The 15,191-nt window shown below is 35.0% G+C and overlaps 1 protein-coding gene across 2 annotated transcripts in view; it reads right to left on the bottom strand.

Moving 5' to 3' along the window:
- Nucleotides 1-2,009: 2,009 nt before the first annotated feature.
- BRINP3 (BMP/retinoic acid inducible neural specific 3) overlaps nt 2,010-15,191 on the bottom strand; it is a 197,491-nt gene continuing 184,309 nt past the window's right edge. For both annotated transcript variants that reach the window (XM_065746865.1, XM_065746874.1), the window contains one exon: nt 2,010-3,344. In XM_065746865.1, the coding sequence (XP_065602937.1) occupies nt 2,228-3,344 (1,117 nt within the window). In that variant the 3' untranslated portion in view covers nt 2,010-2,227. The remainder of the gene's footprint in view (nt 3,345-15,191) is intronic.

The following is a 15,191-nucleotide window of genomic DNA, read 5'->3' as shown; positions in this document are numbered from 1 at the left end:
TGATTTAATACAACATACATAGTGACACTTTTTCTTACTGAAGGAATAATATATGTGAGTGTTTTACTTACCTCTGCCTCACGTTTCTATTGTAACTCATAGTTTCTATGAGCATAATAAGACTTCTTGATTTTTGTTCAATTTGTTACACCATAGTCTTTCTATTATTTATAAAGACTGCAAGATGTAATGATTAGTAAAATCAAATTGTCTATTTCTATATTTTATTACAGTTGCCAAATATATACCAAAAGAGAGATCTGATAATAAGAACAGAAGTAAGAATCATAACTGAGAAGGTCACGGTTTGGCCTGGTTCATCATATCAATGAAGGCATAAGCCAGAATTTTGACAAAGACAAATAAGCTTAGATACATTATTTATCAGCAAAAGAAAGCTGTGATTGGAAACCAAATAGGAATTCATCTAGAAGCTGATTTAGGGAAGAATATGCTAATTTTTGTCCTGCTGAGCTCCTAGTATAGGAAGTAAGAGAGATTATCAAAATGTGTGTTGGTAAAATAGTAATCCTTTCTAATATATGGTGAAATCAGGATGGAGAGGAGTCACTAAATAAAAGGAGGTCCTTCTTGGCTTTAGAATTTTTGAAGTCTTTCTGAGCTTCTGTTTTATTTTGCTTACAAATAATTACAAAACATAGCATTCCTTGTGCTACCATGGGCTACATACAAACAAAAAAAAGGAGTTGAGCCTAAATTAAGATTAGGCTGTGATTCAGAATTAAATTGTAAAGGAACTGAATCAAAATTTAACAGATTTATTTTAATTGAAATTAAATGATGTTTAATTCTATGATTAAATTCTAAAACTGCAGTTATGAGTGGATTTTTTAATCTTTCTGTCCTTGCACATAAAATAGTAGTTTTATATGTAAATTCTCCCCCTTTGCAAGCAAAATCAAACAATCAAACAAAAAACAAGTTGACCTTAACACCATAGGCATGAATTCAGATTTCACGTGAGGAGGTGCTACTAAAAAGAATTTGTACAAATTTCCCTCACTTTATTCTGTTTGTACTAACAAGGACTACAGATAGCAAAGACAGTTGTATTATTCTCTTCTGGCATAATGTAGTGGAACTTTCTTGGAAGTCCCACATTCTGCCATCCCAGCCATAATTTTCATCCCATCAACTATCCAAGAACCTAATTCTGATCCACACGTAAGCGCATTTAATTGATCTCATTAATAAATTAATAGATTAACCAGTTGTATCATTAGAGAATATTTTATACTGAATTTGAATCTTGACAGCATGGATGATGCTTAGGTAAATAGTTGAAAACAGGTATTTCTATATGAATATTTCAGAGTGTGCACTTGGGAGGAGTAGCCAATGTATACGTGTGCTTTAATATTTATTCTTTCTATAAATACACAAAATATCCAGGCAAAGCAAAGGATTAGAGAGACTTCTGAAAACATTTGGAGATAGTTTTCTCTTTTGTAAGATGAGTAAGATCAGTGGCACAGACAGCCTCTCACCTGTCTGCTGTTGAGAGAATGCAACCTTTCATTACTGTGCATCACACATTGTCCATCTTAAAACACTCAATATTGCAACTCTGAGAGTCTGTATGTCACGTTAAGCAATTTGAAAAGGGCATGCCTTTTCAAATCTCAGAGGTGTAGCAAGTAAAGCATCACTACTGTTGTCACTTCTGCTCGGAATAAAAATTTAGAACTAAATCCTAAGAATAAAATATTCTATGGTTTAGATTCTTTTGTGTTTTCTGTTAAAATGATGAGCCACTATGTTTTATTTACCTCCAAAGTGTGTTCAATTCACACGAAAGTATATCAAGATTACTGCTTTTGTGTAAGAAGAAAGAATCCCACAGCATTTCTTTTTAATAACTGTTCAGCTACAAAATTTTATTGGTATCCTTCTATGTTCCCTCTAGAGGATGTAATGCACAAAAGCATTGCCACGGAACATATAAAATTACAAATGAAATTTATTGTAAAAAGTAGAATGTCTTCTAGACTGGTGTCAGTATTTATTTCATTCATAAACCAAAACTGCAGGTATAATATATTCATTGTCAGCAAGTTCATGTGTGTAAATTGCCATCCAACAGTATTGACTGATATAAGACAGATATTGAAAAGACAATTTAAATTTACTCTTCCAAACATAAACTGTTCCACAAAAGCACTGTAAAAACTCCTTCAAGGTTTTGTGTTGTGCTTCACATTTATGGTTAACTACATAATTTGGTTGTGTCATAATCCACTGTGTTTGGCAATTTGGCATTAAATGCCTGCAAAGCAGATTGAATTCTCACCACTTCACTGGTAGACAGTTTGAGTCTATGACGCAGCAAGCAAGAGAAGAGGTCTAGACGACGTTGACCAGGTGGAGAAAGTTTATTTACACGATCACGTATCTCTAACAGCTGCAAAAGTGCAGAGTCCTGTGATCCCTGAGTATAGGGGTAGTCCAGCTGCAAAATCAAGTCTCGAATTGCTTCTGGGTCAAAGTGCATGCTGTAGCCAAACACTTGGATGTTGTTTATTTTCATGTAGCCCAGATTTCTTGAGGGATCAATAAATTCCAGGGGTTCATAGTAGATGCTCTCATTGCCATTTGGACCATTTGACTTTATTCGACTCCTCAAATAGATGTGTACTGTTTCAAAAAATGTCTTCCACTTGTTGCCCAGAGTCAGTGTCCAATTGTAACACTGCAGGGGTAAGTCCAGCTTAGTCCGCTCCCAGTCTGGGAAATTATTTTCATTCACAGGCATAAACCAGCTCTCAGAGTGGCTGCCCCCAAAAGGGTTGACATAAACAGCAAGAACAGGCTCTAAGGTGCTGTTTTTAGTTAGGCAGATTTGAAGAGAGAGGCCTAGTATCATATGGACCAGGCTAGACTTGTACTTGTTACTCTTAAGAGTAAGGAGCATCCGCTTGCGCCAAGAAGGATCGAACCAGTTGTTGAGGCGCATGTCATTGCTGATGAAAATTGCATGGACCTCAATTCTCCGATCTGTCTTCTGCAGTAAATACTTCATTTCCAGGTCCTGAAGGTCAGTCTCAAACCCAATGTAGTGCTCTGTTGATTCTGCGACTTCAGGCTTGCAAATCCCTTGGCTTAGCATGTATCCAGCATTACAGCTCCCACAGCGGGTACGATTGTCCGGAGCACAGCTCAGACAAGCAGAACCATCTCCAACTGTGCAGGGAAGAAACCCATTGCAGGCAACCTGGTCATTAGGGCAGGTGCATGTGTGGGTCTCTTCAGAAAAGCTTCCCAGAAGGCCATTTTCATTGCAGTAGAGAAAGGATTGGATGCGGTTGAGCCAATAGTTGGAGGATCTGCAATTTTAAAATACTATATTTTAGCATAAAAAGATACCTGAAAACAATAAATATAACCTTGCAATTTTTTACCAGAAATATAAAAGTGCTTTAAGTAACAGATTAAGGCACTGCGAATATAACTAAAATCAGATGACAGCATCTGCCATCAAATAAATACATATATAAATTGCCCTTTAACAATGCAAAATCACAAAAACAAAATTTCCCTTATACACTTGCACAACAGGAACATTTTAATCATATATTTTCTCTGCATCTCTGTCAAAGAGTAATTTTTTTTCTGTAATTTTCTTCAGATGAACATCTTGAAGTTCTATACAGTTGAAATTTCTTTTCCTCATACCATTTGCTCAGGAAAGTGCTTTGTATGTATCTGTGTATATGTATCATCATGCTGTTTTGTTATGAAGATTTTTGTAAGCCTGCAAGCCTTCTTGTTTCTAGTGGTAACTGCTTTGATTTATAGATTGTGAAGAATGGGGTAACCAACATGCTTACCTGGAATAGCAAATAGGATCCCACTAAAACAGATTCAGTCTTAATTCACTGAATGAATTCCAACACAAGGCTATCATCATAGACACACAGGATGGCTTTGGTTAGAAGAAATCTTGAAGATCTTATAGTTCCTGCCACTGCTATGGGCACAGTTCCCATATCCCTATGGGATATGCCATGGATGACCATGCTGTGTTCTTTTCATGAAATTAAATGATTGTTTTACTTTATTCTTATCAACTCATTTTAGTTTCACAGGAAACAATAGATGACGTACTAAATCACACTGTGAGAACATACTGAAAACAGTAATTTAGACCAATGAGGTACAGTTGCTAGCAGAAAGGGAATGTAAAAAAACACAGTTATGTGGACATAGTCAAGACAAATGTTATTTCCTTCCTTGTCTGCATTTTTCATTCCTTCTTAGTAGTTTTCACATTACACAGCTTAAAGAACTTGTTTTCACTGCTGCAGAGTCTGTTTTACTGTTGCCACAATGAGGAGAAAAAAAAAACAGAACAAAAACCATGAAAATAAAAACCAGTACTACCATTTTAGACTCTAGAGACTGTTTTTTGGTTTGGTGCTTTGGAGGTTTTCCATTTTGGTTTTTCTCTGCTATTCTCAATCCCTTTTATTTTTCTTTTTTACATATTGTCCATTGGTATTTTTATGTAAGGATATACAATATGATATGCCTAAACAATCTGCTTCTTTGTGCTTAGTTGTAAGTTACAAGGAGGCAAAAATGCATGGAGAGTTTCCTCCTTTCCAGAATAAAAACAGAACATCCATTCTACAAACAAATGCGCTGTTACAATATAAATGTAACTCCAAAACCGAGTAGAACATTAAAGCAATAGATTTCAAAGGTAGAATCAAAGTTCCCATGTACTTTGTCTGGCTCATTTTAACAGTAATCTATGTTTTTTCAACTTAATCCAAGTTTGCTCTGGCAGCTCACAGGAAGTGGAGTTTGGATATGTTACAACCTCAGTTCCTCTTACGTGTTGAACCTTGCAGCTGGGCTAAGTCTCTCATGGACTGTCATATTATTGTTAGGCCTACAGTGCATGACAGCAAACGAAACAGAGATCTCTGTCTGAAGGACTGAAAATATCCCTGAACACTGAGCAGTTTAATATCCTCCACAAGTTTTACTGAAAACTTCAAACAGATAATCAACTACTAGTCAATAATTAATGGTAGCGTGGGAATATTTTTTGAAGCTTGGTGCACCTAGCATGAGACAAAGAAAATCTATCTTCTATGTCTTTTTTTTTCTTTCATGAGACGTCCCTTTTCTACTACATCAGGTCTAATTATTCTTTAATTGTCTAAATCAAATGACTCAAGTAGTACTTGATTGTCTAGCTACTCTATGCAAATTTGAGTTTATCACTCCTAATTCATGACTTTCATTTTCTGCCATATTCAAAGTTCACTGCTAAGTCTGTCACCAGACAGTAACAAAAATGCTTATTAATTCTGAAATAAAGATTCAGTGTACCTTTCCACTCCTCCGTTTCTCCAGAGTTGCATTGATATATGTGATCTACAACAGTCACTAGGAAAAGCTCCTGTTTGGTTTCATAGGGGTAGGATCTGAATCTCTGACTTCAACCTCCTCAGGGCTTTGCTCAAAATTCAGTATACTTTTTTTTTTTTCTCTACAGGTTTAATAAGTTCTTAGAACACTTCTCCAATCTTCACTAAACAATTCTGTACACATTCCCAGTGTCCTTTTACCTTTAATTTCTTCAATTTAATCAGTTATATTCTCATTGTGTTAATGAAGGACTAATTAGAAAGCTAAGAGGCTACTTATCTTAGCAGTTCCTACTTGCATACATAGAATAATAAATAAATGAATACAATGAGTATCTGGGGGAGAATTGAAAGGGCTCACCAATTATCCTTTTAATGAGACAGTAAACAATATTATTTGATTTGAGAAATTAAATTTACTGGCCTGATGTGCTTGTTTTTCAAACACCGAGTTGTAGAACTTTAGAGTTTCAAACAGAACGAAACAATAAAAATACTCCTATTTCAATCAGCTTCAAATCAAAATGTGATGTTCAATGTATAGATGCTTTCATGATCATACAATATTATGTGATAAGCTATTATCAAATGCTATTGTAGTGAATAGTAGATTTGACATAATTTTATTGTTGAATTGAAGTAATATTTAATCGAAATAAATCAGTCATAGTATAGGCTACCACATATCAAATTATATGATTAATTAGAGCTCCTTCAAAGTTTCTTAGAATGTCTCTGTAACTTTTTTCTTGATTAATATATAGTCTAGAAATAAAAGTTTCAAAATACAATAACAAAGTCACAAGAGAGGCTGAAATTTCTAAGTAAGCATAAATGCTACTGATTTCTTCTTAGATGAATGCTTGTCTTTACAGGAAATTGACCACCCTCTGCTTATGCAGAGTATGAGACAGATAACCCACGCAAATTGCATACAACTAGAAACCACACACTCTTCAGTTAAAACTCCTCAACTGGCCTTTCACTATTCTAGGGTTTCAGTTTCATCCTTGACTACAAAGAGTTTCTAATCAACTAAATCAACACATCCACCTAATACCATTTAATTGTTTTGACTATATACTTTGATATGAATATATGTCATATTGCGTGATAATTTTTCCCAATTTTAAAAATTTACTGGGAAGGAGATTTCTATTTAATTATGATTTAATAACAAGCACAGTCAATTGAAGGAGTAAATCACATTTTATTATATTTCACTTGTTTGATTAAAAATAAAATCAGGCTAGATGATCAGGATCTTTTGTGGGTGAACTTCCTGCTGCATAGAATGAAGGAAACAGTTGGCTACCGTACTTTGAGCTAAAATATATATAGGGCAAAGCCTGACATTTAATTTCACATTTAGATAACCACGGTAAAAAATGATATTATTCTACAGATGTTAAATCAGATGATTAAAAAATTCTTATCTGATGAGAAATAGAAATCTTGACTGTTTTTGTACATGAAGGAATTCTATCTGAAGTTGCACTGCATTGCCTCTTTATGAAGTCCTCTGTAATTCTTAATTCTTTAAACTATTTTCTAATTTTTTTAATTGCTGTTTATTCAATAGCCTTACCTTAAAAAATAGCTTTTTGGAAGATTAGCAGTTGGAAGTTCAAATAAAAAAAACTTATGATAACTCTTATTCAAGACACAATAACATTTAACATAAGAACAAAGCAGTATGGTCATCTTATGTAATAGCTATAGCAAGTACTTAATCATGATATGACACTTTTACCTCCCTCTCTGCCTCACTAAGTGCTTAACATCTGTTGTACATCAGATGGTTCAGTAGCAGATGATGAGTACTCAGTGAGGCAGATGCTATGTGAAAAAAATGAAGACAATTTAACAGGAAGTGTATAGGCATTAAAATACCCATTACCTATTTTTCTCTTCTCTGGAGATTGAGTCCAGTATAAATCTGTAAGACAGGAACATCAAAAAAAGCAAAAGCACTTACAAGCCTCTTTAAAATGTCCTATTCTTGATCTTGTGGGATCACCTCTTGGGAAGGACAAATGAGAATCAAATTACTTAGTTTCTTTGCTGAAGTTCATAACAGGAACATTAATTGTTGCCAAATTTGATAATGGTATTTATGTGAATGTACTTTTATTCTGGGAGTTAGGTTAAAACTGCAGACTTGACCGTTGTCAGAAGACCAGTAAATGACTGATTAGAAGACTGACTGTTTTTAGCTTATTCAGCCTCACAAAAAGCAGTGCTGTAACCACTCCTCAAATGGTGGACATGCCTGCAATGACTTGATTACAGCTCATGTTAAATATGTCAGTGAGATTTTCAATGAAAGTTGCAATTCCAACTCAAAAAGATCATCAATGGAAGCAGTGCAGAAGTTCTTAGTTCACACCTTACAATTTCATGGCTGGCTCCACCTGAGCCAGTTGTTTTAAAGCTCTTCTAAAGGTACACTCCTATAGCCAATGGTGAAAACAAGGTTTTTACATTCTGCATATTTATGTCAGAGCATCCTGGGATGTGGAGAAGGAGTATAATAGATTTCTGAATGTACATAATGGAAAGAAGAGCTTCTTATTAGAAAGTGACCTTTGCTAAAATTCTGTGATACTGTGCAGAAAAAATGATTTAATTACATATGATAATTTGAAAAATATTCTTACTATATGCTGAAATTGTTTCCTACAAGAGGATGGGGGTAATAAAAAAAATTAATTTTGTTTGGGACCTATGTATACTAACTATAAAATGGGAAAAGATTTGAAATACCAGGAGGATAATTCTGTATTTAGCATTAATAACAACTGAATCTACGTTGATTTATTAAAGTAAAATACCATCTTCTTCATTCTTAATCACCGTAATCTTTACAAATCCCCCAGCCCTTGTGCCACCATTCTGCAGCTTTTGCTGAAGAATGATGGGTACAGTATATTTTAAAAGCAATAATGCAAATCACTTCTAAATTCCAGACAGTTCACAATATGAGAAGTAGAGGAAATAAGCTCCTGTAGAAAAATTCATAGACCTGTCACACCTTGTAGAACAAAACAATCATGAATTACATGATATTCCACACAATAAAACAATTTGACATTGAAAAAAATATTTTTAATTATTTAGATTACTTTGATTGAGCTTCATCTGAGGAGAGGCAGCTGCTAGCTATGCTCTCATAACATCTTAAGAATATCTTATTAAACTCCTGTCATCGTTTTGTTGATTAAACAAAGCCACATCCAGTTTGATCATCATCTAAAAATTCCTGAAATTCTCTTTCTACAAAGCAAAGCTTTTAACAGTGACTTTTGAATTTTATTTTTTTTTCTTTTTTTTTTTAAAGTAAAATGATGGTTGTGACAACACAACCATAACAATTTGGAGTTTGTTCTCTGAGTTGGTGCAGAACTTTAGTTATTTAATTTAGAAAAAATATTTAGGGTTCATTGATTTTTCTGGATATAAGGGCTCTATTGTGCTTAATCTTTTTCAAGGATCTTTCCAGTCTGTATATTTTGTATTATTCACAAAAATTTGCAGGTTTATCTACAATAATGTTGCACTTCCTTTAATCTCGTAGCAAAAAAATTCTAATCTGAAGCACCTTCAAGCAAAAACAGACACATAATAGAAATCATTTTAAGATAACATATCCATTGCTCTTTTGTCATGGCTATGATCATAATGATCACTGAGATAAGGTGGAATCAGAATCAAATTGCTTGGTAGTTCCAGCTACTTATTAAAAGAGCTTCAAATCAGAGACAAGCTTTGAAAGCTTTTACTAAATGATGATCCATAGCTCATAAATAATGATTGATAGTACAGCAGGGGCAAAGAAAATACCTGTAAAATGAATCAATTGTGTCAAAAAGCAGAATGAAAGAGGAATTAGAAGTGCAAGGAAAAATAATAGTTGTACTGTACAGGAGGAGGAAAGGTGTTACAAAAATCATAATACAGAGGATACAAAATTTCCTGTTTCTTAAGGCCACTCATCTCTGCTAATATGTGTATTTGTTCTTGTAGTGCTAGATGGTTATAAAATTCATCTTAGGCCACAGATTATATCCTTAGGCTTTAACGGGCTTTTTCAGATGCATATATCAAAATAAATTAAAAACAAAACAATACAAAACTAACCTGAAAGCTTTAATGATTTTTCTGATGGATAAGCATCTTTAAAACACTAGAAAAATAATCAAGTTTATTATAACACAATCAATTTTCCATGTCAAGGACAACCAAGGAAGTATAAAATCAGACAAAGTGCAAGTAGGTCCCCCACTACTTTTACAGAGAAAAATGAAATAAGAACATAAGAACCTAATACTTCTACATTTAGAAATGTACACAATGTAGTTTCATGCACTAGCATAAGATTGAATTAATGAGTTGACCACAAAAAGAAAATCCTTGTGCATTTGTGAATGCTTAGACACTGAAATTAGTATGGTTAGTGTCGCTCTGCATCTTTATTTACAGCTTCACATTGTTTTAGCACAAAAAGTGGCAGGTCTTTGCTTTGCATTGAGCCATCTTTAAGATAGATATATCTTATAGATACTATGATAGATATTATAATCAATGGAAGAACCATTGATTTACAAAATTGAGGGAAAAATTAGATTTTGAAATTAAAGATATACCACCTAATAATGTAAGTTGGAAGAGGAAAAGTAGTTAATTTAGGGGTAACTCTGGTTCTGAAGATATATAAAGCAATGAAACAATTGCAATTATGACAACAGGTGTTCCTCAGATCATTTGAATATGCTGTCATAAACCAAATTTGAATACTTAATTTATAGGAGGAAGTGAGAAAGTAGGGGTTGTTAAAACCAACTGAATTCCCTTATAAACATACATCCTAGAACCCAAAGCTCAACTGGAAGATAGTGTAAGATGTAGCTATAAATTCCATACGTTACAATAACCATATCACAGAATCACACAGATTCACAGGGGTTGGAAGGGATCTCAAGAGATCATCAAGTCCCAACCCCCCTGGCTAAAGCAGGTACCCTACAATACGTCATAGAGGTAGGTGTCCAGACTGGTCTTGCATATCTCAGTAGAAAAACACTCCACAGCCTCTCTGGGCAACCTTTTCCAGTATTTCATAACCCTTAGCATAAAGAAGTTCTTCCTCATATTAGTTATTAACTCTTATTATTGACTCCTTATCCTGTCACTCCATACCACTGAGAAGAGCCTGGCCTCATCCATTTGCATCCCACCTCCCTTCAGATATTCAATATTTATCAGATCCCTTCTCAGTCTTAACTTTCCCCAAGCTGAACAGACCCAGGTTACTCAGTCTTTCCTCATATGGGAGATGCTCCAGGCTCTCTATCATTCATGTGGACCTCCACTGGAGTCTTTCTAGGAGATCCCTGTCTTTGCTAGGGAGCCCAGAACTGGATGCAGTATTCTAAATGTGGCCTGACCAGGGCAGAGTAGGAGTCACGCTTTCTACTGAATCTCAGAATACCACTGGCCCTCTTGACCTCAAGGACATACTGATAACTCATGGACAACTTGTTGTCCACTATGGTCCTTCTCTGCAGAGCTCATCTCTGAGAGATCATCTCCTTACCTGTACTGACGCATGTGGTTATTGCTCCCCCTATGCAATACTTTACATTTGCTCCTGTTAAACCTCATCAGGTTCTCTGCCGAGCTTTCCAGACTGTCCAGGTCTTGTTGAATGGCAGCACAGCCTTCCAGTGTGTCAGCCACTCCTGCTAGCTTTGTATAATCATCAAATTTGCTGAGACTAGACTATTCCTTCAACCAGGTTGTTGACAAAAATGTTGAATAAGACTGCTAGTTACAGGCCTCCAACCAGACTCTGCATCACTGATCAACCCTCTGAGCTCTGCCAGTCAGCCAGTTCTCATCCCAGCTCACTGTTCACTCATCTATCCCACGCTTCCTAAGTTTCATAACAAGGATGTTCTGGGATATGGCATCAAACTCCTTGCTGAAGTCAAGGTATGCAACATCCCCTCATCCACCTAGCAAGTCATAACATAATAGAAGGCTATTACATTGATTAAGCATGATTTCCCCTTGGTGAATCCATGCTGACTACTCCTGATAACCTTCTTCTCTTCCAGTTCTTTGGAGAGGGTATTCAGAACAAGTTGTTCTGTCACATTTCCAGGGGGTAAGGTAAGACTGACTGGCTTGTAGTTTCCTGAATCCTCCTTCTTGACCTTTATGAAAACTGAAGAGACATTGGCTATCCTTCAGTCTTCAGATACCTCTTCTGTTTGCTAAGGCCTTTCAAAGATGATAGAGAGAAATGTACCAGCAGCATTAATTTGAATTGGAAATTCTGGAATTCTAGAATAAAAAGTAGCCTTGAATGAAAATTCTTGAGATGTAGTGCAGCAGATCACAAACTACTGAAGAAATGTAATGAAGATCTATTGAAGAATCTAATGAATCTAATCTATTGAAGAAACTAATGAAGAAACTGAAGATCACAGTGCTTTGCAGTGTCTTTTAATGCTTTTAGAATAGGAGGAAGCAGCAGCCAAGTTCTTGCAGTCTTATTCAAAAGACGGATACAACAGAAAGTTCAGAGACAGAAGATCATTTCAGAACTGGAAGTTTCCAGGTAGTTACTGAGGTAAAAAAAAGTAATATGAAAGAGTAATCGATGAAGTCAATGTGGTCTTGAAACCACACTAAAACCAAACTGAAGTAAAACAAAAAGCTTGTATTGAAAAAAGCATCCAAAGTTATAGTAGTGGAGAGGGGTAGATTTGAGTATGAGAAGAAATTTAGTGGCAGAAACATCATGCTTCAATTAAGTGGCTTTCTGGAATTCAGTCTCTTTAATACAAGCAAAATTGACCTCAGTAATAGACAGTAGCAGAAAACAAGGCCATATTAGATCCATAGAACTAATACAAGATCATCACAGTATCCAGCTTTCATACTGACTACATACCCTATTCCTGCTTTCAGTGTTCTTATTCCCAGATATAAATACCATAAAATAAAATAAAATCAATCAATAAATAGAAATTCTCTTTCCATTCCTGCAAAACTAGTTATAGCTATAATTATGGAGGTAGGCTTAGAGAAAATCCAAGTCCTGTTTCTGGCTTACCACCTTTCTGTATGAACATGACTATACACAACAAATATTGCTCTTCTCTTTTGATGGTGATCTTAATTTTTTTTTTTGCCTATTTGGATTATAAGTTTGGGTGCCTATAGATGTTTCTGTAATATAAAGAGAAATAATCGGTCATGTTTTTCCATTAAGTAAATCCAGAGTTATTACACCAAAGCAAGAATTTTCTGCTGAAGAGTAATGATTTTAATTAAAGAATACAAAACTCAATTCTGTGTCCATACCTCATATACTAAGAAAAAAAAAACTGAGTTTAATGTGCTTTTTTTTTCTCCCTCACATTTTAATAATAATTGAAAACAAAATAAACTTATTTAAGCAAACCCTCTGTTTTAATGTAGACACAAAATACTTTCTGTCATGACATGCTCTAAAAATGTAGTATCATGTTGGTTTTAAATAAATTATTTTTTGTATTTTATATGATAATGTGTAATTGTTATGTCACTGATGTATAAATGTAAATGACCAGATGTTGCATTACATAGTACAGATATAATATAGAAATTATGTATTACATATATCATGTATATTATGCAATAAAATATTTATAATATTTCATCAGAGTGGTCAGAGCTCTAAGCCTGTTAGTGTTCAAGAAATGCCCTTATATAAAAATAATATTCCATGTAGGTCCTTTTCAGTCCTTTTTTTTTTCCCTATCTTTCTGTGGTTTTATTTGTTTTTCAAAACATACATAGGTCAATTTTTTTTGTTCATTGTCCTAGCTACACCAGCACATTAGCTGCCAAAGAAAATCATGGATGTGGAACTGTGTTAATAACCTCCTCCTGAGAGGAAGAGTAATCAGCTATAAATCATAATCTGAAGGGACAAGTTTTGATGCAAAAAGAACATATTACTTCTACTAAACTGTGTATAATGTTTCTAGATACCCAATCTCATTCTGCTGAGAAAGGGGAGAATGAAAATCTTCCCATTCAGAAGAGCTTCCTTAATACAATGCAATTTTTAATCAAGTAAATACAGTCCAACTCATTTTAGGGCCTTTTGATTTCCTGATTGCTAAAATTAACATGTATCTACCTAAAGGGATACAGAAGAGAAACCACACGTACTACATGCTTATATATAGCTGTGAAATGGTTCTTCTGTTATACGGGGTTTGAAATGTAGAACTGTACTGAAATACAATCAGCTTTCTTATTTCTAGAGAGCTACCTGCACAGAGACTGATGCACAAGCTGCAAAAAAAGTGCAGTGCTGTTCTTTACTTATTACAGAAGAAAATGCTAGTTATGGCAACTTGCTGTCCTTCACTTGATACGACTGTATGAAATCTTGTACTTACATGCAGAATAAATTGCTGATTTTTACCTCGTAAAAAGTTGTACAAGTTTTGAGGTTCCAGTTTTAACTAGTTAGGCTCAGGGAAGATCATTAAATACTAAGATTGCAAATCAGGTTTTGTAAAAAATCATCTCACTGTGATAGCTATAAAAGGTTTGATTGGTAGAGTATCCTATCAATGTTACTGCACATTCTATTTTGTTTATAATGAAAGTGACAATAGAACAAACATGAAGACACTGCCAGTAGAGAAGATGACTATCTTCCTCAAGAGGCTTTGTGTTGAGGAGTTTTCAACCTAAATAGAGTACAAGGAAAAGAAACATGGTGTAGGATGGGCTCACAAAGGTTTTAGAGATGTAGTGAGGGAACGTTGAGGACTGGAGGTGGATAACTACAGAACAACTAGATGAACTGCTAGTCTGAAGCCTTAATATTCCTTCTGTCTTGCTAAGGATTTCTTACAGTGTAAGAAATACAAGTGACAAGGAATAGACACAAAATTAGCCCTGATGTCCTCAGGCATACATATCACCCATTATATCTACAGTTTATAAATACACAAACTGTCTACATACACTTCCAGGTCTCCCTTATTTACATTTTGGTAGATAAGGCAACAGCATTTATATTAAAGGACCATTTACAGGTGTATAGAGGGCTTGCTTGGATCTCTTTCAGACTGCTTACTATGGCACTTCCATTCAGTGCATTAATGCCTTTTCCCATGTTGCTAGCTGCTACCATTCTGTGGTGCTTTTGATTGACAGCAAAGGAAAGCAGACTTGTCACTGGGAAAGTAAGCAGGGCACTAACACAAACACTCTCAACTTGACGAGTAATTACATTCCCTCTGCAACACAATCGGCCTCTGCTGGCAGAAGGACTGAGAAACCCAAATCCACACATAATGCAGTGATTTTCACAAGGCTGCTTACAGCTAGAGCTGATATTATCAAGAAGTTTAAGAAAAATTGGCCCTGCTCAAATTTTGTCTATTCGGCTGTTTTTTGACATTAACTCTATGCAGTCAAACACTCAGCAATAGAAAGACAAACTGCAGATGGTATTAGTAATGAAAATTAATGCTAGATTTATATATCTGGCAGGAGTTTCATGATCAGTGCTGCTTACTGCAGTATCAATGTCAAGCATTAGTATTATCTTATTAAATGCATATTACTTTCTTGATCTATTTACCTCACTCAGAAAATGATGGCTCTGGGGAAAAGTCTCCCTTTACCTTCAGAGCACTCACGACCAATGACTTACAAATTCTTAATACCAGATTAAAGCCCTGTGAGAAACTGCATACCTGACTAGAGGCTGGA

This window comes from Cyrtonyx montezumae, unplaced genomic scaffold (assembly GCF_038088225.1).
Source record: "Cyrtonyx montezumae isolate F1298 unplaced genomic scaffold, pur_monq_1.0 scaffold_1, whole genome shotgun sequence".
In the NCBI taxonomy this organism is placed as follows: domain Eukaryota; kingdom Metazoa; phylum Chordata; class Aves; order Galliformes; family Odontophoridae; genus Cyrtonyx; species Cyrtonyx montezumae.
Note: the sequence above shows the minus strand (reverse complement) of the source record. Positions and strands in the feature narration are given on the sequence as shown.